General features: G+C 42.1%; 1 protein-coding gene across 1 annotated transcript; it reads left to right on the top strand.

The window, feature by feature from the left end:
* The first annotated feature begins 1139 nt into the window (after positions 1–1139).
* Positions 1140–22508, top strand: aspscr1 (ASPSCR1 tether for SLC2A4, UBX domain containing). The gene is made up of 17 exons (XM_034688614.1): positions 1140–1273; positions 1514–1569; positions 2106–2220; positions 4433–4533; positions 5682–5739; positions 5941–6014; positions 6103–6670; positions 7039–7098; positions 8630–8769; positions 9538–9619; positions 9720–9786; positions 10115–10177; positions 12421–12473; positions 16730–16781; positions 16907–16976; positions 17490–17677; positions 22155–22508. The coding sequence occupies exons 1-17, from the start codon at positions 1184–1186 to the stop codon at positions 22163–22165; spliced, it is 1848 nt and encodes a 615-aa protein (XP_034544505.1). The 5' UTR covers positions 1140–1183; the 3' UTR covers positions 22166–22508.
* Positions 22509–24108: the final 1600 nt, after the last annotated feature.

Here is a 24108-nt window from a genome sequence, read left to right as displayed (position 1 = left end):
TGTTTTTTTAACTTAAAAAGTGTGAAAGCCCAAAGAGAGCAGTTTCAACATCCTGTAGTTCATTTAAATTTTAAATTAAATGTAGACATTGTAGATTTATAAGTCAAGGATTACACAGAAATAGATGAATGAGAAAAAATATGAATAGGTGACTGAATGTCTTTTTTCCCCTATCAAACTGAACATAAACATTTAAACTGTAACAAAGTGTGCCAGGAGAACCAGAAGAAAATGGTCCCCTTGTTTGATTTTCTGATGGTTTAACAGTTTTAACAGATGACATCAGGCAAGTCAGAGAGCCAAAGCATATGTATCACACATAGACTGTATAAAATATGGACGTAGTATCCGTGATGTCACCCATCTGTTTCTGAAGCGCTGTTTTGAGGCCAATCGTCGGCAGCAGCCATATTGCTGCTGTCGAGCGATTGTGACGTAAAGAGGCGGGCTTTGAGCCTCCTAGCCAACAGCTACAGTGTTCCCGCCTGTCAATCAAGTCAGCTGTGCCTCTCATTGGAAGACCCGTAATCTTAAAATCTTCGAAATTGCCGCGTCAGAAAAAATAATCACCACCCCTACAGTGTGTGCCGATCGAGAAATGAGCTATCCAGACTACACTCGTCTTTTGTACCAGGCTGTAAACATGTTTATTTCTGCTGTAAAGATCGGCTTTTTTTAAATTGGTGTGTATGTGGTTTCCGGTACTTCTGGAGCCAGCCTCAAGTAGACACTCGATGAACTGCAGTTTGTAGCACTTACGAATTGGACTTATATTTGTAGACCGGAAGTTGCCGCTTGGTATCACATCACTTCTATTCTTATGAGACTCAGTATGATATGATGCCCTTTTGATAGAAGCATAGAAGCATGGATGTGTTTTTTTTTTACAGCAGACATTATAATCTAATGTGCAGTGAAGAAAATAAGTGAATAAATATCAATTCATTCTGTAAATTCACACAGTGAGCACGAAATTACATTTCTGCATCGTAGTTTGTTTTTTCAGTTTTATTGACTATTTGAAAAATAAAATGTTACGAACCAAAAGATGCAGAGTGAGACTGTCCTCCGTTAGGAGTTTCTTCTTGTTTTATTTTGGGTGAGTTGTCCCTTTAAATCTTGTTTGATTTCTGACGAGTTAATAAAGTTTATTCAAACAAACACCGTGACGTCACGATAAACAATGGCAGCCACTGGCACAGCTGTAACGGTTCTCACTCCAAATGGGAGAAGACAGACAGTTAAAGTGTCAGCTAACACACCTTTATTACAGGTAATAATCATTTTAACTTCATGTCGTGTCTCTCACTTGAAAGGTTTGGTATTTTGTGTTATTTTGAATCCAAACGGGAGAAAACTAGCTTCCTCTGGGTTAGCTTGTTGGCTAACAGTAGCTAGCCAGTGACAGATCAGTTTCTGAGTCCGAGCCTCCGAGCCGGTGAAACTCAATGTTTTTATCAAACAGGTGAGAACACTTCATCTGTTAAACACATCGTTTGATTCTCATTTTCAGGTGCTGGAAGATGTCTGCAAGAAACATGGATTTAACCCGGACGATCACGGTTTAAAGTGAGTATCAGCTGGCTGCTGTGGTGCTCGGTGATGGTTATGTATCAGCAGAACTCACTTAAACTTAAATATCCACTTATTTAATTAATCAGTTTCTTTGTAGTGTTTGAAGTTGATGTTAAAAGCACTGATTCAATTCAATAGCAGGGCTACTGACATTATCTACTTAAGCTAAACAGTGATTACAATCTGTAGTGGCTAGTGGGAAGTGAATAAAGTCAATATGAGTCATGATGAAAGCTTTAATAAATATTTGCAACATGATATGTAACTAACAATGACAGAAAGCAACAATTCAGATACTTTTATTGTGCACAGGAAAGACAAAGACCCAGGACTTCATTCACAAAGTTTCCCTTGAATGAATCAAAATCCAAATCTATACATTGCTTATAGCATCATATCAGGGTCATATTATTCCCCTTTTATCTCATATATTAACACAGGATAAGGCTTTGTTTTTAGTACAGGTAACAGATGTAACTCTCCCATCATGCTTATGTTTCCTCTCCTCTTCTTGTCATCACTCTTCACAGGTTTCAGAGAACTACTGTTGACCTCTCGCTGCCATGGAGGTTCGCTAACCTGCCAAACAACGCTAAACTAGAAATAGTGACGAGCACGAGGAAACAGGCCGCGGCTGAGAGCCAGGTAAGAGATCCAGGAAAGGAAATATGTCAGCCAATACCCAAGGATATACTACCTGTGTGCTGCTCTTGTGTGTTGGTATCGCTGCACTGGTGTAGTAGATTTATATTTAAACTGAGGTCTGACTTGGTAAAACAGAGATATGTGAGGTCATCAAATAAGTTCAGTTTTTTTCAGATGTTTTTATACCAAACTGAAATTTGTAACACGTTAAAAACACTGAAGTTGATCTCCTACAGTGAGCATAATGAATACAAAATGTATCAATAATGCTTTCACAGCAACCCTGCTCGTTCTCAGTGAGGTACAGGCAGACTATACTCCGGTAGAGAAGCAGGAGAGTTGACAGGTTAACCATCCAATCAGATCATCAGATCAAAATCGAGTCAAAAGATCGTATTAGAGAACTGTGATGTGTCCTGGATTGTAAACCAGGGAGTTAAGAAAGTGTCAGATGTCAGTGTAAGGTGTTCCATCAATAGGCAGCTGTAAAGCTTTAGTGCTCCCTGTTATTGATTCTTCAACGTTCTGAAGGGTACGAGAGGAATGTAAATCTATTGAAAAGGATCATCACTCATTTAGTATTTTGATGGAAAGTGCTGTTTAAACTGTCAGCTAAAGGGGCGCCATTGACCCGGCAGTTTAAGGCTGTGGTCCTTATTGAAGTGGTCACTGGTTTGACTCCCAGCTACAACCATTTGCTTCATATCTTCCCCCACTCTCTACCCCCCACGTGCCCTGTCTCTCTTCAGCTATCCTATCTTATAATGGTAAAAACATAGGTAAGATAAAATCTCCCAAAGGTGAACGGTAGAGACCCGTCTGCGACCCCTTGTTCTCTGCTTCTCTGCTATTCACTTCTACACTGATTTCTGCAGGTTTTCAATGAAATAGTCACCTTTAAAAACATCATACTGGGCTATTAGGAGTTGGTGTTGCTATACAGTTGACTCCCTAAAACCTTAGACTTGAAATAGTCTTAGATGGTTGAGTATGGACAGGTGCAGTGTAACCCTGTCCAACAAAACGCAGAGCTTTTGAGCGACATGGACAAACGTGCCAGGTTTGCAGCGTCAGACAACCCTCGAACTGCAAAAGGCAAAAGGAAATATCTGCAAGAAAGAAAGGAAATGCCTCTGCTTTGGTAACTCAGCAGACAGTATGGTGCTACGTGTGCCAGACTATCAGTATTATATTCCATGAAGAGAGATAAAATTCCCAGACTATCGATTAATAACACTACTCTGCGTTATGAGTGTATGTGGCTTTTATTGTCAGGACCTGGAAATGAATAAATTCTCCGTCTGTGTTCCTGCGTTAGCTCTGATCTGAATCGTTTCCAAAAAAGACTCTTTGTTGTATCTGAGCTGTAGTTTCCGATGACATCATGGCATCATAATCTGAGCCGTAAAGTCACGTCTGTGTTTCATCTGTTCTTCTTCTTCATTTGATGGATGGTTGCCTGTTGATACCTCGTAGATTTAACGCACCCAAACACACACACACTTATTCTTTTGCCACACGCAGGCACTGACACACTCAGGCTCCCCCTCAGCCTGTGTGTGTGTGTGTGTGTGTGTGTGTGTGTGTGTGTGTGTGTGTGTGTGTGTGTGTGTGTGTGTGTGTGTGTGTGTCTGTGTCTGTGTGTGAGTGAGTGAGTGTTTGTTCGATGACAGCCAACAGCTCCTTTCATCTCTCCCGGCGTGCAGGCAGGCAGCGTGCTTTCTGTGCTGGACAACATGTTTGCAGAGTAAACATAAACAACTGGTAGAATGAGTCAGATAGAAAGAACAACACAAACTCACACTGATGCCTGATGTTACTCATTTCCACTTTGAGGTAGGCCCACATGTGCCGTTTAATCAAGCCTGATTATCAAAGAATTTTCTTCTTGCAAAGACTCGGGACAACTCGGGAGCCAAGAACGTTCAAACGGACTCCAAGAGAGATTATACCGCAATATTGTTGATCAGGTTCACTTAAGATCCTTGGTCACACCTGTCACCTATTTGTCACAAGCTGTAGTCTTAACACATGCAAAAGCTGCAGCATGAGACGCCAAACAAGCCTCTAAATTTGCAGGAAAACCAAACGAAATGATGAAAGTTTGAAGTGCGAACAGCCTGTTGTTTTTTCTATTCCATTTATGACATGATGCTTAATGTTTGAGGTGTGTTGTTGGTTTTTAAATGACCTTGGTTTTCATGTCTCTCAGGTGCGGATTGCTCTTCAGATGGAGGACGGCTCCCGGCTCCAGGACTCCTTCTCGTGTGGACAGACTCTGTGGGACCTACTCTCCCATTTTCCCCAAATCAGGTATTTATTAGTTACTAGTATATCTGTGAACCTGTCCACACAAAGACTAAATTTATAAGCAATTTAATGAGATGTTTGGAAAGTGAAACACATTCCTCAGGCTAGATCTGATGGCTGATTAATAGAAGAGTCTGCAATATTTGAGGAAATGGGGGAGTTCATGCTGACTGGTAATAAAAGTCCTGACTTACTCTGACTGGAAAAATCAACCCCACCACTTCTACAAAGTATCACTTTTAAGTTTCAGCATTTCATATATTGTCTTTGGACTATTTTCAATTAAACATAGGGTTTAAATGATTTACAAATTCTGTTTTAATTAACATTTAACGCTGCGTCCTTACTCTTTGGGAATTAAGGTTTTTGGCAACAAAGTTGAAATTAACCAAGGTCAGGAAAGTCTACTTTTCTGGTGTCTTTCCCCTTTAAGTTAATATCACAGCCCCAGTAAGGATGTAGAGTTGGTACTCAAGAGTATAGACAACAAATGTTTATTGTTGTTTTTATGTTTTCTTTGAGTTTCCACAAGACCACAAAGTAATTATCGTGTACGCAGGGAAACTTTGGCTTAGATGACATGCCTTCTTCTGAGGTTTTATTCTGCTCACTCTCACCCCTTCTCCAGATGCACGCACGCACGCACGCACGCACGCACGCACGCACGCACGCACGCACGCACGCACGCACGCACGCACGCACGCACGCACGCACGCACACACACACACACACACACACACACACACACACACACAGACTCAGTAGTTCCAGCTGTGAGGTCCCAGGTGCTTGTGTGTTCATCTCATCTCTATTAGATGACATCACTCTCTTTATCCTGATTCTTTTCCAGAGCAGTTACGCTTCCACTGAGTGAATATTAGCTCTTCTACCACAGGGAAAGCTTTGATTTCAGGCCGAGGAGAACAATAGTAAAACATTTATGGTTCAATTAGTATCTACATGGGATTGTGCACACATGGTTTACACATGCAGGCAGCATGACATGGCATCGGATGAGGTTTCCTTGTAAAATCACAGCTGAACAAGGGAAAGTCACTTCTGGGTTGTGTTTTGTCACTGTTAAAGCCAATAAAAATAATTCCCCTGTAATTTGGATCTCTGTTTTTCTTCTTGTCACCGCCTGATTCCAGAGTGTCCGAGCTTTCGGAGTCAGGATCCACCCCCACGTGTGTTTACATGAGAGATGAGGTATGCACAGCTAATTTAACTCTTCACTTTAAAGAGATGAAAGTGAGTTTAATGGTGACAAAGCTGTGTGTGTGTGTGTGTGTGTGTGTGTGTGTGTGTGTGTGTGTGTGTGTGTGTGTGTGTGTGTGTGTGTGTGTGTGTGTGTGTGTGTGTGTGTGTGTGTGTGTGTGTGTGTGTGTGTGTGTGTGTGTGTTGCTGTAGGTGAGTGGGGAAGAAGCATTGAAGAAGGCCTCTCTGAAGTCTCTGGGTCTCACAGGAGGAAACGCCATCATCAGGTAGACTGCTTCTTTAATAAAAGTGTCGTATTGTCTGTTGACTAAAAGGTGTAAACATCATGCTTTGTTGTTTTCACTTCTGTTCCAGGTTTTTATTCAAAAAGAACAAACTGGAAGGAGATGAAGATGGCATGGATGCCACTAAAGCAACTGCAATGCCAATCAAACCCGCTGCAAAGAAAACCACACCAAGCCCTGATGCTGCTCCGACACATCCAGAGACATCAACAGCTAAGGTGCCAACGAAGGCTTCAATCCCAGACAGACCAATGGAAACTCAACCTGTGCCAACTCCTGCCGCTGCAACAAGCACACTCCCTGTTCAACAGGAAGTTGTTAAAAACTCCCAGAATGCAGTGCGGCCAAAGGTTCCTGCTGCTGACAGAGAAGTGTCACAGGAGGACGGCGAGAAAGCAGGGCCATCAGGACTGGACTCTCACCCGTCTGCTTCCGCTTCTTCTTCTTCTTCCTCCGCCTTTATCGCTCCCTCGGATCCTTTCATTCCCTTCTCTGGTGGCGGTCAGCGCCTCGGGGGTCCAGGAGGAGGGGCAGGGGGGCGCTCTTTATCTTCATCATCATCATTTTCATCTCTGGCTGCTGCTGTAGAGTCACCCAAAGCAAAGAAAGCCAAACCCAGCCAAGGCTCAGGTGCCAAGGTGAGCCATGTTGTTACAAGAAGAGCAGACAGTCCTAATATATCACATTTAAGATCATTAACACCTTCCAACCATGATATAAATGAACATATGTTGAGGTTTTGGTCATCATTCATCAAAGTACAAATTTGAGTTTAAATAAGTGATTGGTGCATTTATGTCACACTAATAAACATGTTTTGGAATTTGGAGAGAAACTGAGTGTCTTAGTGTTCAGATGAGACTGACTCCATCATCACCGAACCCTCAGTTAATCTTTTAGTTATTATGTTGTTTTCCCTTTGTGTGCATTTTAGCCATTACCTCGAAAAAAACATATTTTAACTCTAAAATTGGATTAACTGGTAGAACTTTCTGTTCTTTCTCAGAGTTCGAGCAACTTAAGCCATCCAGATGAGGACATGGATCAGGGGGAGCAGTTCTTAGAGGTAACCATGCTTGTTTTTCATCGAGACATTTCTGGTCTCTTTATGGCCTAATTAATGTCTGTGTGGTCGCTTTCTTTTGCCTTATAAGTCCTCTTGGGGAAAAACCCAAGTGGCCGCCACGACTCAGGAGAGGTTTGCTCGGATGTTCTGTGAAGATGCAAGTTAACGGTTGCTCTGACTAAACAAGGAGGACTCTTTTTGGATCTCTGTGAGACCTCTCAGGTTACTTGTTACCATACCATAGACTGTATAAATAATGGACGTAGTATCCGTGACGTCACCCATCTGTTTCTGAAGCACTGTTTTGAGGCCAGTCGGCGGCAGCCATATTGCTGCTGTCGAGCGATTGTGACGTAAAGAGGCGGGCTTTGAGCCTACAAAAGCTACAGTGTTCCCGCCTGTCAATCAAGTCAGCTGTTCCTCTCATTGGAAGACGCGTAATCTCAATATCTTTGAAATTGCCGGGTTATGAAAATTTCACCCCCGTACAGTGTGTGCCGATCAGGAAATGAGCTTTCCAGACTACACTGGTCTTTTGTACCAGACTGTAAACATGTTTATTTCTGCTGTAAAGATCGGCTTTTTTGGATAGGTGTGTATGTGGTCTCTGGTAATTCCGCAGCCAGCCTCAAGCGGATCCTCTGAACTGCAGTTTGTAGCACTTCCTCATTGTACTCATATTTTTAGACGGAGGTTGCCACTTTTTTGTTACCCAGCGTTGTTCTACTTTACAAGTTGTTGTAGTTCACTCTTTGAATCACCCTTGGACACATTACCAACCTCTAACCAATCAGTTGAGAGCTTGATTTCCTCTCAGGAGACTCTCCCGAAGTAAAATCTTCTATAATGTTTCAGAGTTGAAAAGCATTTTCACATCAGACCCTCTCCATTAAACTGATGAAGACAAACACCTTCCCTGCTCTTTGTTTGGACCACAGTTCCCATGGGTTTTAGGGTTGCAGAAAGATCAGTTTTTTGGCTCGAATCTTTTGGAATTGGTTTTAGTTTAACCTATTTTTTAAAGATGTGGCACCATTAAACTGTGCAAAATCAGATGTTCCAGTTTGTTCTAAGCCGATGATTTACAGGAAAACAGTTGATTTTATTGTACACAAACTTAATGATCCTCCATGTAAGATCACAAAAAGTGTTTCTATGATTCCTTAACTGATTTAAGATGGACATCAGAGACGATGTTGTATGTTGATGTGAAAGAGTAAATTGTAATGAATCTCATATTAAATTTTAATACTTATTTATTTATTTTTAAGTTATATATTTTGGCATTTGAGGCGCTGGTGGCCTAGTGATCTAAGGGCCCCACATACAGGGGCTATAGCCCTCGTTGCAGAGGTCGCCGGCTCGATTCCCGGCCGCGACCATTTATTGCATGTCTTCCCCAACTCTCTGCTCCCAATGTTTCCTGTCTCTCTTCAGCTGTTCTGTTTATAAAAGGCAACCCCCCCCCCCCCCCCCCCCCCCCCCCCACAAAAAATATATATACATTATGGCATTTTCTGTCTCCCTGCAGCCGGTGGAGCGGGAGCCTCTCATCTACCACCCGGACTCCATGTCCTGCCGCTCTGAGGACAACCAGGATCTGCCGGACGAGTTCTTCGAGGTGACGGTGGATGACATACGCAAGCGCTTCGCCCAGCTGAAGAGTGAGAGGTAAGACAGGAAGTGAGTGGAAACATTCGGGGGACTTTGGGTCAGGACGCTGTGTGCGATATTTAGTCCAAACACCTCGTTGCTGCAGAAACACGTCTGGATCCTGTGTTCCTGTTTTGAACAGATAATTAGTCCGTTAAGCTTTTGGTCCTGCGGTGTTCTGTCCATGTATAACCTTTAATTGTTGAATACCAGAGCGGTGATGAGATGCCACAGGCAGGGAGAGCGTCGGGCATCACTGCAGCGTTTTGAAGTCTTTTATTTTTTATTTATCATGAGTTTGAAGTTTTTGTTTATTTATGAGCACTTCTTCGAAACAGATGTGGATGAGTTTACTCCGTGCTCTCTGGATGTGGCCGCAGCAGACCACAGCTGCTGAGACGCTGTGTGTGTTTGTAAACATGTTCTCATTTATAAGACACCTACAGACTATGAAAGCTTCTAAATACAGCTCACAGGGAGCAATTAGTAAGTCGTGTGTGTAGACATTTATCTTCCAGCCGTCGACCTAACGCTGTCAGATTCAGACCTCATCGCGTACATCCTTTGATCCTCGTCGACTTAGCTGGCTGCCTCGTGGCTACGCTACTGCCCTGTCAATGACTGCAATTACCGAGGGTGGAATTAAGACGACCACAGCAATTCATCTCATGCCTCTGACACGCACGCAAACATAAACGACCACACGCGAGTGGCTGTGAAGGATGGAGCGTTTTCTGCTCATTTTCCTCATTTTTCTATCGTCTCTCTTTTTGTTTGTTCCTCCAGGAAGACGCTGGAGGAGGCTCCACTGATGACTAAATCTCTGAGAGAGACGCAGATGAAGGAGAAGATGGAGAGATATCCCAAAGTGAGCCCAAATGATGAGTTATCTCAGTCCCATATTTAGGTTTGTGTGTCTCTTTGAAATCTCAGACATTGATTAAACCGCTCCAACCCTGTGTCTCCAGGTGGTCCTGAGGGTCCAGTTTCCAGACAGACATGTTCTACAAGGCTTCTTCAGGCCCCTGGAGACAGGTGTGTGCGTGTGCTTGTGCAGTGTGTGTGTGTTCAGAGTGTTCATTTCAGCTGGCTAGCCACAGGTATGGCTGAAATGTAAAAGCTACTTGCGGCTCCCTCACCACATTTATGAGAGCAGCCGCAGCAGAGTGACAGAGAGACAGAAAGAATGAGACAGGTCTGTAATCTCAGAGATTTAATCCACCTCAGACCCAACAGCAACACAACAGCCAGCACAACAACAAATGTGAGGGACTTTCCGTCTAAAGAATGAGTTGTTCTCCACACGGTGAAGAGTGGAGGAGCAGATTGATCAGTCTGTTCATGCTGTGTTTGTTTCGTGCAGTTGGTGCTGTGAGGCAGTTTGTGAGGACTCACCTGGAGGATCCTCAGCTCAGTTTCTACCTGTGTAAGTGTCATTTCATTTCCCAATAGTTTATAATAACATCAAGCAGGTAAATCCCCACTGGACTCCTTTGTGAAAGATCTCAACAGTTCATAAAGTTGTGTCACTTTTGTAGTTTTGGCCATATCTTCTTTCCCCACAAAAAGTTCCTGAGATGTTAACGTAACCAAGAAAGCTGTGGAGGATGATTTGTTTCATGATTTGTATTTTGTAATAATCATGAGTAAGTGCGCAGATTTGGCCTGACAGTTAAGTTGCTCACCCATATATTCTTGCATGTCATTCCCCCACTCTCTCCCACTGTCCTCCCCTCTATAAATAAAGGTGTAAAAGCTCCAAAATATAACTTTAAAAAGAAAGAGTAAAATATGCACTGACACTCAACAGGTGAAAGATAAAGTGTCAGTGTTTTGTAGACAAACAGCATCGCTCCTGCCTTTTCTGAGTTAACTGCTGAAATTCAGGAACTTTGGGTAGTAAGTAAAGTAAACTATATTTAGTATAGCAGCACCTTTCACAGAGCATAGTCCCAAAGTGCTTCACAGAGAATCAATATCAACAAGACACTCGCTCGTTGCAGCAACCCAGACATAAGTTTAAATTGTGATTATGGTTTGGCTATGACAGATTAAGCAATATAATAAATAAATAAATAAATAAATATGGGTAACTAATATATACAAATATAAAAGTAATAAAAGATTTTTCAAAACCCCAAAAAACAAGTGTGCTTTTTAAAAGTCTCGGTGGAATCAGCACTTGGGGCGAAAGAATGTTCCACAGAGTCAGAGCCACAAGCTCAAAGGCCCAGTCACCTTTAGTTTTTAGCCTCACACGAGGCACAGCAAGCAGACCCTGATCTGATGATCTGAGGGGTCTACTGCGGATGTAAGGGTACAGGGTACGGCTAGATAACTATACAAGTTAAAAACGTATCTCCCTACTTCAACTAACTCTTTCCTATTAATGGTTTGGACAGATGATTTGAATGCTTGACTTTTGTACTTGAAAAATGCATTCCCAGATCTTGGTATTTGACAAAGTGATATGAAGTTATAATAACAGAGAGATGATGATGGCCAAAATTAAAAAGTTTTGTTAAACAGGAGTTTTTGATATAATTAAAGGGCTGTTTTTTAGGTGGGGTGTAATGAGGTAATTGTCAAGAGTTTTTGACCGACAGGGGATGGCGATCAGCTCGGACCCTTAGTTGAGAAAACATCCAGAGAACTGAAATGGAGGCTAAGCTATCGATCACTGCAGATTCGTTTTTGCATTATTCCAGTATGCAACGCCTACATGTCCTTCTTCCTGCTGCTCACTGATCAGCCAATCAATTCTATGATTCAACGTAACTTTCGCTCAGTGATATGTTCTGAATTTTCATATTTTTGAATCTCAATTTGAGATCATTTTAAGCAACAAATGCTGAACATTATCTGCAGACACATTCATCATGTCTGTAGAAGTTTTTATTTCAGCTCAGTCTTCCCCTTCAGCAACTAACACATAGTATTTTGAGAAGGTAAACATATCAGGAGGACCGTGTGTCGTGTCATCATGCAATAAATAACAATGAGAGCCTAAAACGTACCTCGGACATCTCTTTCTCTCTGTGCTCCTGTTCATAAAGGTGTCCTCTAATGTCTGCAGTAAACAGCACGTCATTGTTGCTGTCAGAATCACTCGTTATTTAGTTGGGTTGAATTTTTGTTTTTGTTCTTTTGAAGCCCGAATTCGTCCAGGAATAATGCAAAAAGTAAGATGCTGAAAATGTCTAAATAGAGTTTACACTCAAACCGACTCAGTGTTTGGGTTGGAGTGTCTTTAAATGAGCTAAATGATGAGGTAGAGCTGACCCTGTCTGCAGAGTGTGATAGCTTAGCTTCTATTTCTCTCTCTGGCTGGTTTCTCCTCAAAGGAGCTGAGCTGCCTGCGATCTCCTGCTGGTAATACACTTATTGTTGGCAAGAACAAGCATAACACATCATACAACTGCATTTAAAAAACTATCCCTTTATTGTTGCAGGTGCAGCATTTGTTGTATTTTCTGTCAAATCTTAAGTTTATTTAACAGCCAGTATCTTGCAGGTTCAAGATTTTAATCACAAAAGCCCAGTCAATTTAAAAAAAAGCTGTTTATTCAACATTAATTCAGATAAAAAGTCATTCCAGCCTTCAATAAATTGAAGTGAAGATGATGTGCCTGCTTTGAAATTTCGTCCTTTTTTTAAATACTTTTTCAGTCATCACGCCACCAAAAACCATCCTGAACGACTCCTCGGCTACACTGTTTCAGGTAAGAGACTCACACTGCCATCAACGTTACACAAAAACACATCACAGTGACATTTTTCACACAGGCTGGGCCATCAGTGTGTGAGTGGAGTTAGTTAATACTGATGTTCGCTTTCTGTAGCAGCCTCTGCAATCCGTGAATGAATGTGGTGTGAATGGGTGAATGTGATATGTCATGTAAAAGCTCTTTCAGTGGTCAGAAGATGAGAGAAAGTGCTTCATAAATACAATCCATTTAACACACACACACAGACACAAACACACACACACACACACGCACGCACGCACGCACGCACGCACGCACGCACGCACGCACGCACGCACGCACGCACACACACACACACACACACACACACGCTTACACACATTCAGTGTTAAATGTAGGGCTGGTCCCTCTTCTCTTCAAAGCCCCTCTACATTCCCGTTCTCCCCCTCTCTGCTTGCTCACGCCTCCACACTCTCACGCTTGTTCCCCCTCTCCACTGTCCTTGACCCCAGCTGGGCTTGATTTTTCCCAGACTGGCACATGGGGTTAATACAGGCCTTGCTTTGATCTCCAAACACACACACACACACACACACACACACACACACACACACACACATATGCAGGCACACACAGCATCGGGCAGCCTTGATGCCTCCAGAGTTCAAGGCTATTCTTACACTAAACCTTTAAGAGTGGATGAATACAAAGGGAAAGTTCTCTTCTGATACAGAGTAGATCAGCCTGTTACCAGACGCGAACTCTGTGTTCTTTTCTTGTAGAAACATAATTTCAGAATAGAAATGACTTTATTGTTTCTTTTTTGACTCTTTGACCCAAGAAGTGAAGCGAGGTCGGACTTGTTTGAACCTGTTGTGATGATGAACAGGATTCAGTGTTTTGTTTTTTTTTTTATCTTTTTGTCCCCTGCTGAACTCTTCCTACCTGCTCATCAGTTCACATCTCCTGCACCCCAACTCCACATTTTTATTCTCTCTACCTGTCTTTTTTTCTAGCACATCACTTCATCCTCCTTTCTCTCCCTGAGCCTTCACTTGTGCCCCCCTTTCCCCCCTGCTTTCCTGCCCTCAACTCCACCATCCTCTAACGCCCACGTCTCTATCCATCAGGGACTTAAAGCCCAGAATTGCAGAAAAAAAAGATCTCGAGTCCTCTTGGAAACATGTCACTCACACGCAAACACACATTAGCACACACACACACACACACACACGCACACGCACGCTGGCTGGCTTTGTTACCTGATGCATACATCAATCTCTGACGCGCGCACACACACATATAAGGAATCCTTAATCTATATTTGTCACGTTACATAGCATGAGGGCACAATCATATGTTCTCTCTCTTTTGCACACATACTCTCAGATGCACACACACACACACGCACACACACATACACACACACAGATGCACAGTTTAATCACTTTGTGTCATGTCAGGAAAGGAATGTTTCCCAACCCAGAAGCCCTTTGATACCAGGCGTTCCCTCCCTCACCCGTCTCTCCCTCTGTCTTCAATCAGGATCTGTTCTGCCTCTCTCTCCCTCCCTCTCGCTCCCTCTCTCTCTCTCTCTCTCTCAGTCCATTCCTGTCCCTTACAAACACACACACACACACACACACACACACACACACACACACACACACACACACACACACACACACACACACACACAGGTCCTGTCCCGTCCCGTCGTGCTGTCTCATCCCGAGTGGACATTCTGGTGCCAGAGGGAGTGGGATAGCAGGAATGCTGTTGTTTCACTGTAACACAATGTTTCCTGCTCACAGGGCTGAGATAATAGCAATTAGGCAGGGTGTCCCAATTCAGGGAACATCACGGGGAAGGAGGGGCTGTGTGAGGGGACAGTGTGTAAGGCTTAATTCACTGAAGTCATCTCTTATTCTTCATGCTTTATAAGTCAAGCCTATCTTCCTTATCCTTGCTCTTTCGTTTTGCACTTTACATAAAAGTTGCAATGTTTCAGTTCAACAGTAGACACAGAGACGCATCACTCTGGCTTACTTCAGTGGTATGCGCTCCAAAAAGAGACCTATTTTCTTATGATTCCCTTACAAGTTTGCCAAGATAACAACATCATCAAAAAATGCAAACTTTGTCAGGTGTGTCTTTAAGAGGACAAGAAACAACTTTTAAAATGGTTGCTTGTTGAACGGGGATCAGATTTGTGATGCATTCTGGGTAGTCAGGAAATCTAACCACTGATTGGCTTTTGTAACAGAGTCCATCAGATGTGCATCTCAAGGTGAATCAAGAACAGTTTATTAGCTGCACTTGCATGCTGATATAGGGCTGGGCGATGATACGATAACGATAATTATCGTGATATAACAAATGTTCGATAAAAATGTGATCTATTTTAACCTGTAATTACACCCCCAACCACTGGAAAGGAAGGGGGCGCTAATGTGTCTTAACGCTGGTTGCCACCCAACATTAGACAGAAGAAGAAGAAGACAGCATTGAACAGCCAATCATGTCACAGGATTAGAGGTAGGCAGGGCTTAAAGACGTTTGCAGCGGAACGTAAACACAGCTTAGATAAACGACAGCGAAACAGAAGAAAACTCAAATCCTAGCAGCTCAAAGCAGAGACGTTAGTCTGACACTGTGTCAACTAGGGATGGGTACCGAATTCGGTACTTTTATAGGTACCGACCGAATTCTGTCGGTACTACCGAGTACCGACTCACGTAAAATCAAACGGTACCATGTTGAACGCATCCCTGTGACTTTGAGGGAGTGGAATTCCCAGGTACCGGGTATCAGTACCGTATCGGTTCAAATGTGAAAGGTACCCATCCCTGTTAGCACCGTCAAAAATAAGCGATTTGAGAAGCTTATCAGAAAACTAAATCCAGATACAGACTAACAAGCTGTCAACTTTCACTCAGGAGTCTGCCTTTAAATTTAAATTAATTAATGATTTCATATTTATCGTGATAGTTATTGATATCAACTGATCTGAAAAAAAATATTGTGATAACATCTTTTTTTTTATATGGCCCAGCCCTATGCTGATATTTTATTACTGGGGATAAAAAAATCACCGCCACATTACCACCGATGGGAGACGGGATGTATTCACAGCGGTTTGCGTTGCTCTCCACAGATTGTTTTTGCTTTATACACCAAAGCCTGCTTAAATGTGATTGATCAATTCTACTACATTCAACCATTACTACTTCTACGAAAGTGCTAAAAACGTCCCATACTTTCATTTGCAACAATTTTTTTTTTTTTTTTTTCTAAAGGTATATTTTGGGGCATTTTTGCCTTTATTGACAGGACAGCTGAAGAGAGACAGGAAATGTGGGAGTAGAGAGTGGGGGAAGACATGCAGTAGACGGTTGACCGGCCGGGAGCCGATCTGGCGACCTCCGCGACGAGAACTATAGCCACTATACGTGGGGCACTCAGACGGCTACGCCACCAGCGTCCCCCATTGCAACAATTTTGAGTGAGGATGCACAAAAAATTGCAGGAAGTTATTCCTGTGTTAAAATAAATCCTCTTTAGACTAACATGGACATGTTTGACTTCGATGCTCTTTTGTTTACATATATCAAATAAATAAAACATTTATTTTAAACAGTAGTTAATAACCGCTATCATAAGAGCTAAGCTTGTCGTATGTTAGAGTAAATGTAAACTAAGAGAGGGGTTAGTTTTTCTAACGTTGAGGTTTGTTTGTGTTGGAGGTTTGGGACATGACGACCACTCGCTGAGAGTCTTTAAACCACTTCACACGGCTCTCACAGGCAGGAGATGAAGTTTCCCATTAAACCCTCTCTGTTTGTTGACTTTCTAATACAGTCACAGACATTTTCCCTGCTCCCCTGCTTGTCTGTCTGTCTGCGTCTGTACCTTATAATTGTACGGTTGGTAATATCTGCCTGCCACTGGTCCATTATAACCATTAAGCAGTTCATTGTGGAGGAGTGTTGTGCTTCGGGGGTGAAAGTGTTTTCACTAACCATTTGATTGGAGCTCATTTTGTGGTTTGCTTCAAAGAACCAGGGTTACTGGCTCGGATCCCCGAGCTATGAATCATCCTCAAAAATCAACTTCACTCTAGTTTGATGTGGTGGCAGCGCTTGGTTTGCGTGTAACAGGAGGCAGTTTTGTTTAGATTTTTCCATTTTGTACAAAATTAAATTGTGTGCCAACTTTTCTAATGGCTTCTGACTTCTCTCTCCTTGTCTCTCTCCCTCTCTCTGACGCAGGCCGACTTGTTTCCTGGAGCTCTGGTGTACTTCGGCTCAGACGTCAGGACAGGTTTTTGTCTCTTCTGTTCCTTTCTTTGATATGCTGATTCTGAATAAAACACCGGTGTATTACTGAGGAATGTAATGATACAAAACAATACTTGACATTGTGTGACTTTGTGTGTGTCCCCACAGACTTCTACATAAAGAGGGAGCTGCTGCAGTCCTCAGTCTCAACCGTACAAGCTAACCAGTCCATTGCGAGGTATGCGAACACGTGTGTGTGTTTTCAAAGTGCGCCTGGTCGTGTAAATGTTTGGGTGTGTGTATATGCACATGTATCCTGCGGCAACCAGCCTATTTTCCTGTCACAAAGCCATCATCATTGGAATCCCTTTGAGGTTGTGCCTAAACAGCAGGTGCCGCCGTTCACCCTCATTTCCTCCAAACACACACACACACGCACACACACACACACACACACACACACACACACACACACACACACACACACACACACACACACACACACACACTTTCCAGTCCCTCTACAGATAAGAGCTTGTTTCCTAAATGTGACCTCCACCTGTTGCCCTCCTGCCTCTTTAACGGGGTCAGCCCTCCTCCTCTGTTAAACATCTCGCTCTCTTGTTTAAATTCCTCTCTGCTGCTTTATACAAAAACAAGACAACATCTAAAAACAATTCAAAGCACCTTCTCCTGCCGACACATGTTTTAACATTCGGTCCTTTTCTTCACATCCTTTCTCCAACACCAGCTGCATGCTCCGGTCCCCTTCACCCGTCACCAGCTCTGCAGGCCGAGAAGATCCGCCGCATCCCTCAGAGCCGAGACCCGACACCTGCGGGTCCACACAGAACGAGCCGGACCCGTCTGCACAAACCCCGGCTGCTAAACCAGCAAGGTCCGACCCGGGCAAGGTGCCAAAGTGGCTCAAGCTTCCAGGTGAGAGCAGGACCTGAGCATGAGAGTGTTAGCTTGGACTATGAAAAACTGTTTATAATAGTCAGAGTCTTGATGGTTCTGGAATCCTGGAATTTATGGCCAAGAATTTAATCAATCGTCAGAATAATAATGATGATTTATGTATACATCACCTTTAAAAACAAATGTTTACAAAGTGCTTTGACAAACTATGGAGCCCCTAAAGTGACATGGGCATAAAATATGTTCCCGTCCGTGCGCACCAGAAAATAACCCGTGCTCACGCGGAAAATTTCTTGAGATCACAAGATATTATTGCGTGCTCATGTGAAAGTTTTCCATGCCCACCAGATGTTTTCCGGTGCTCACGATAAAGTTTCCCATGTGCACAAGGTACCAAGTGCGCACTGGAGATCAACCAGTGCATCTCTGTCTTCCAGTTTCGATCTAAAAATGACAGTACGGCAGTTATTTAGCTTTATTTCAACATTGGGCTTCAATATAAGGATATTATGGCTTTGGTTGCACATCGTCAGCGCTTTATTGTCTCAGAACGGCACCAAAAACGTACATTCTGCCTCGCTGAAGTGTGTTTTGCCCAATGGGATATGCACTTTATTTCCTGTGCGCACGTAATACCTTTTCATGCTCACGGGAAATTATTACGTGCTCACGAGAAAGTTTCTTGTCCGAATGAGAAACTTTCTCATGAGCACGCAATAATATTTCGTGATCTCAAGAAATTTTCTCGTGAGCAAGGGATAGTTTCTGGTGCGCACGAAGACATATCTAATTACTGCCCATGTCACTTCAGGGGCTCCGTAACAAACAGAGCATGGTTGGAATAACAAAGAAACCTTTTGACAGACAGGGAGGAGGAATTTTCACAATGCAAAACAGAATACAACTCAAGAGGTTAAAAAGAATACACGTTACTTAAACAGAATGAAGTGGTGTGACAATAGACCAATAATTAATTTAAAAGGTGACATATGCAAAATTGACTTTTTAATGGTTCTCTACCTGAAATATGTTTCCCTGGCATGTCTACAAACCCCCCGAGAATGAAAAAAATCCATTCTGCCCCTGTTTTGATTTCTACACCTTTCTGTAAATGTGTGTGAAACGAGCCGTTTCAGACTTCCGTGTTTTTTTTACGTAACAACAATATCCGGTCTGTCACGGAGTCAGAGCTCGGAGCTGAATCCCTTCCCTGTTTTTCATTACCTGCACAAATGTGTGCTAACAAGGAGCTTAGGAGGGAGGCATGCTAGTTGTAGGCTGTCTTAATAAACACAAACACATAGCTACATATCGTAGCTGTAGCTGTGTACCAAGACACACGTCGACATACTGACAAATAAAACAACAAGAAACACTAAATCTGTGACCAATCCTTCAGAAAAGGTCCTGCTGCCTTTCTGGTAGAGGTCGCTTTTACTCCCCACGTCTGCAGATTTGAAGATCTAGTGGATGATTTTTATTTATCATGGATAAGTGCTAGCGCTAATTGGCATAGCCACATAGCTACATGTTCATAGCTGTAGCTGTAGCTGTAGCTGTGTACCAAGACACACGTCGACACACTGACAAATAAAACAACAAGAAACACTAAATCTGTGACCAATCCTTCAGAAAAGGTCCTGCTGCCTTTCTGGCAGAGGTTGGTTTTACTCCCCACGTCTGCAGATTTGAAGATCTAGTGGATGATTTTTATTTATCATGGATAAGTGCTAGCGCTAGTTAGCATAGCCACATAGCTACATGTTCGTAGCTGTGTACCAAGACACACGTCTACATACTGATAAATAAAACAACAAGAAACACTAAATCTATGACCAATGGTTCAGAAAGGTCCTGCTACAGGCGCCTCTTCGTCAGGATCAGATTCAGAGGGTTGAAGTAACGCGATCTCTGAGCAGCCGTGTATATTCAGCCAACATGTAAACATTAGATCAACGTGCTGGAGAGCCGAGGCACATCCACTTCCTGAGGGGGCGTGGTCAGAGAGAAAACAGACTGTTCTGATGAGGAATGAAGAAGAGGACTTTTCAGGCAGACCAAAATCTGATTTCAAAGTGTTTTTTTGAGCATAAACTTTAAAGACATGTTTTGGGGACCTCTTAGACCAATATATATGGAAGAAAAAAGCGTGATATGTCCCCTTTAAGAGGTTTTTCAAAAATTAAGAAATAAATAAATAAACAAATAAATAAAAGTGGATAAGTGAATGAAAGCATTAAAAGAACAATAAAGAGGTTTTTAGAGTAAAAGGACGACATCACATCGAGAAAATTAGAAAAAGTGAAAAGGATGAATTAGGAACATTAAAATAATCAATTAAAAAGTTAAAACAATAAATAATTAAATACAATTTGAAACAACTAATTAGTTGGATATAAACAAAAACTAATGACATAGAAGTAAAAGCAGATAGAAGGATGGAGTCACATTTCAGCAAGTCTGTAAAAATGGGTTTAAGGAGAGATTTAAAAGATGTCACTGACTCTGCGAGCCTTATCTCCTCAGGGAGGTCGTTCCAAAGTCGAGGGGCTCTGACGGAGAAAGTTTGATCCCCTTTGCATTTGAGCCTCGACTTTGGAACGACCAAATATGCCCCACCGGAGGATCTAAGGCCGAGAAAGTTTGTTTTCATCTCCACCTTAGCGTGGTGTTGTAGAATGACAGTGGTGAGCTATCACGGCTGTAGGTGTTTATTTGCCAAACTTATCAGTTTGTAACAGACGGAGGAACTCGTATGTGTTTCGTCCTAAAGTAGTGCTTTTTGACACCAAAGTAAGGCGCAGAAAAACTTCTTACTAACATGGTAAGTTACATCACAATAGTGTGGTAAAGTCGGCCCTGACTGCAGTGATTGATAGACGAGCTCCTGTGCTGGCTCTCCACTCAGTCTCTCAAGGAAGTGGCCGAGCCGTTCAGCATCCTCTACGGGTCGTACACTTTCTTTAGACAAGTACGTCATACCATGGATGGGGTTTCAACCACAGGCTCCAGTGGACTAACTAGTTATATTCGTCCACATACAGAGGTTGGATTGATATCGTTTTGTTTACAGTCCCTTAATCAAAGCACACATTTGTCACTGAGCGCTCCTTGTATTCTATCACACCAAACGCAGCCCACACCAGAGTCCAGCTGCCTCTTAAAGTGGACTTGTCTTGTTGTTTTTGGTCCACAGTGTAACTTTATTGACTTCTTTGATACCAGCCCAAACCAGCTGACCCAAACAGGAAAACACACCCCACAGTTTGAACCACAGCAAACAGAGGAGACGTAAAAGTGTCTTTACACACCACATACAGAAACAAGTGTTTGAGCACTCCAGTCATCATCCTCAAAGATCACTTCCTCTTTCCTGTTAGTGAAAGATCAGAGGGCTCTGAGCCACACAGTTCCTGTTACACTTAACACAAACACGCACACGCTCTCAAACTCCTGCACCAGGGCCAACAGGACATTGTTTTTAAAAGGAGAAGTTCTCATGACTCAGAAGATAAGGATGCATGTTGGGATTAACCAATTAGTTGTGGAGGGTCGACCCCTCCAGCAGAGAAGACCACTTCAGACACTCAAAGCCCAGGGAGAGAGCCTGCTGCTGGGCCACATCACACAGAGGAGCCCCTCTGGTCTCTGCAGGCGTGTTGTTCTATTGTGGTGTTTCTGATGCCCGCTGTATGGATGTTTTTATTTAGGATATTGCTCCCTCCGTGTTTTGTGTGCGTTTGATTTCTGGCTGATCTCTGTGTGTGTCCGTGTGTCTCTTTAAGGAACTTGTGGCTGCTTTCTCTTTCATGAGGAAAGTTGAAAGAAAAAGAGTGAGGGGAGGAGAGGGGGGGCTGAATGAGGAGTTATAGATCACATGTGTGCAGCCCTACAGCACAGAGGACACTTAGAATCTCTGCAGACATAGTTCAACATGTTTTTAGAAACAACACACCAGTGTTTAGGTGCATCCTGGAGGAGTCACTGTTCATACACATCATCTTTCAATGTTCTCAAAGTCAAGAGAGATCTGTGTCGTTCAATACAAGCATTATGATACCTCATCATGAAAGCAGCTTTGTTTTGATGCCATGTTAACGGTGTATCGCCCTGATTTATACTTTAGATCAGGGGTTCCCAAACTTTTCAGCCCATGACCCCCAAAATAAAGATGCCAAAGACTCCCGACCCCCACTGTCCCTCGAAGGAATTAAATGTTTCTTCATTCTTCTTTAAAGTGGTCTACAGAAAATTAGCTCTGGATCTCCTCCAAAATGGCGCCCCCGCTCACATGCAGGAGCGCTGCTGATTCGCGACCATATGATCGGGACTGATTCAAATCCAGTCCTCAGCACATCGTTTGTGTTTTACACTACGCCACCTCATGTCTCACTCAGACAGACAGACAGAATGTTTTTTTGATTGTTTGGAAATGAACACTAATACAAACATAGAAAATGATCCTGTTATTGATCATCTTTGTTTTCCTGCACAGGTAAAAAATAAAGCTGCTGCTGCTGCGGAGTGTTGATGGAAGGACTTGACACGACAGACGTCTAACAAGCTGCTCTCAGACTGAGTGAAGCACTTAAACCTTTGCTGCGCTTTGATAAAGGCTCAGATTTGTAACTGCAGCAGACCCGATCTGTCTGTGGAGCAGCCTGCACTTCAATAGTTCTTAAGACGGTCACAGTAATGAGATAAACGAGTGAGTAGTGAATTCTTCATTGCCAAGAAGATTGTTGTGTTTCATTCCGGTAGGAGGAGAGAGTGCTGAAAAGGCTTGTAAAGCTCATTGAGCAGCTTTAACTGTAGTGAGAATTGAATAAAGAACATTGTACAAAAAATGCTTCATCCTTTCCTCTGTTGATGCACGTGGAGTAACTTCAGCTGTCTTTACGTTTGTTAAAGTTCAAATGCTTTTTATGTCCAGTATATTTGAAGCACAATAACCGATCCAGCATGTGTTTAATGCTTTCTTTTCTCTTCTCTTTTACATTCCTGCTTTGATGTTTCATTTACACACATTTAACCTTTTTTACTGCTGAACATAAGTTCCATTTCATGCTAAGACCTTTTCTTCTTTGAGTTTGCATCTCTATCTGAAGATCTGAGTTTGTATTTGGTATTTTGATCTGAGTCAGACTTCCGCCCACTACCTTTTGTCCCATCTGCATCTAGAGCAGACATATGCTTGAGCGATGGTGTTTCCCTTTTTATCTCTGATTAAAATATAGAAATCCATTTGATAGAAATGTCTATTTAACCATTAATAACTGTCTTGCAAGTTTACAAAGAAGAGCTACAATCCACAGCTAAGGTGACTGTGGTAACTTTGTATTGTAACTAGACAGATGAGTACAGTAGTTAACTTGAGCACTACATCGAGTTAACCAGTGAGAATGTCACAGCTAGTATTAGGAGCTAAAACTAAACCTGCTTTCTTTCTTTTTTTAACTGTTAATTTAGATTTTTCACATATTGACACACAGTTTCTACATTACTTACAATCTATATAATGAAAAAATATTTAAAAAATACAAAAATGAATAAAAATAGGAAAAAAAAAACAAAAAAAAACATTTGGATATAAATAAAATAAAATAATAATAAAAATAAATGGTAAAAATAAGAAACCTAAAAACTAAACCTGCTTCATGACTCGTTCTATTATACTGTATGTTGTAACTTTTTCCAGTATCTTAAAATATCTTTGATATTCAAATGAACAGAAGAACATCTTTGTGAGTCAGCTCAGTCACCAAAGGAGTGAAAGAAAGATTAGTAGCTAACTTCAATCCAGTGGGGAGACTTGACTGTATATATAATGGACAACTTGCTGTTATTTTGAGCTTTGGAGCCTAAAAAACACCTTGATAGGTGCTGACATATTGCTCTGGTGCAGCCAATGTATGCGCAGAAGAAACCTGACTAGTACTGATCATTAATTCTGACTCTCTGCTGATCAAAACAAGTATTTTTTTTTTTACTTTGTCATTTTATATTTTATTTGAATTGGCAGATTGACAGATATAATAAAAAATGGGATTTTTGTTATTATTATAAGAAAATAAGATTTATTTTTAAACTCTTATTAACCAGGTTAGGTTATCTAAAGTGTATCACTATTATTTCAGTTGCACCTGTTATATAAGTTACAAGGTTACTCATTGGGCCCTATATTAACCAGCCTAATGCTCTTTTAAATGTAGATTAGAAAGATGTTTTTCAGCGTGCTTGTTAGTTTAAAAACTTCAAATTGTGCAGTTACTGCCCTGCTGTTGTGGTCGGTCAGTCGTGCAGGAAAATAAATCGCACTAAACTGTAAGAATATAGTTTCATGTCTTTGAGATAGTCCTGGAGACACGTTGGTGTGTGTCTGCAGTGTGTCAGTTTGTTGGTTATTGATTGGGTGTTAAAGAGCAGCTCAACACTTTACAGGTGTGTAT

Source organism: Notolabrus celidotus, chromosome 7 (genome assembly GCF_009762535.1).
Source record: "Notolabrus celidotus isolate fNotCel1 chromosome 7, fNotCel1.pri, whole genome shotgun sequence".
Lineage (NCBI taxonomy): Eukaryota > Metazoa > Chordata > Actinopteri > Labriformes > Labridae > Notolabrus > Notolabrus celidotus.
Note: the sequence above shows the minus strand (reverse complement) of the source record. Positions and strands in the feature narration are given on the sequence as shown.

What these genes read in the sequence shown, in the direction of transcription:
- aspscr1 (XM_034688614.1), top strand. Translation starts at nt 1,184, where the DNA reads ATGGCAGCCACTGGCACAGCTGTAACGGTTCTCACTCCAAATGGGAGA. An exon ending in CGGCTCAGACGTCAGGACAG is followed by an intron (nt 16,782 to 16,906) that starts GTTTTTGTCTCT and finishes GTGTCCCCACAG; the next exon opens with ACTTCTACATAAAGAGGGAG. An exon ending in GCTAACCAGTCCATTGCGAG is followed by an intron (nt 16,977 to 17,489) that starts GTATGCGAACAC and finishes CTCCAACACCAG; the next exon opens with CTGCATGCTCCGGTCCCCTT.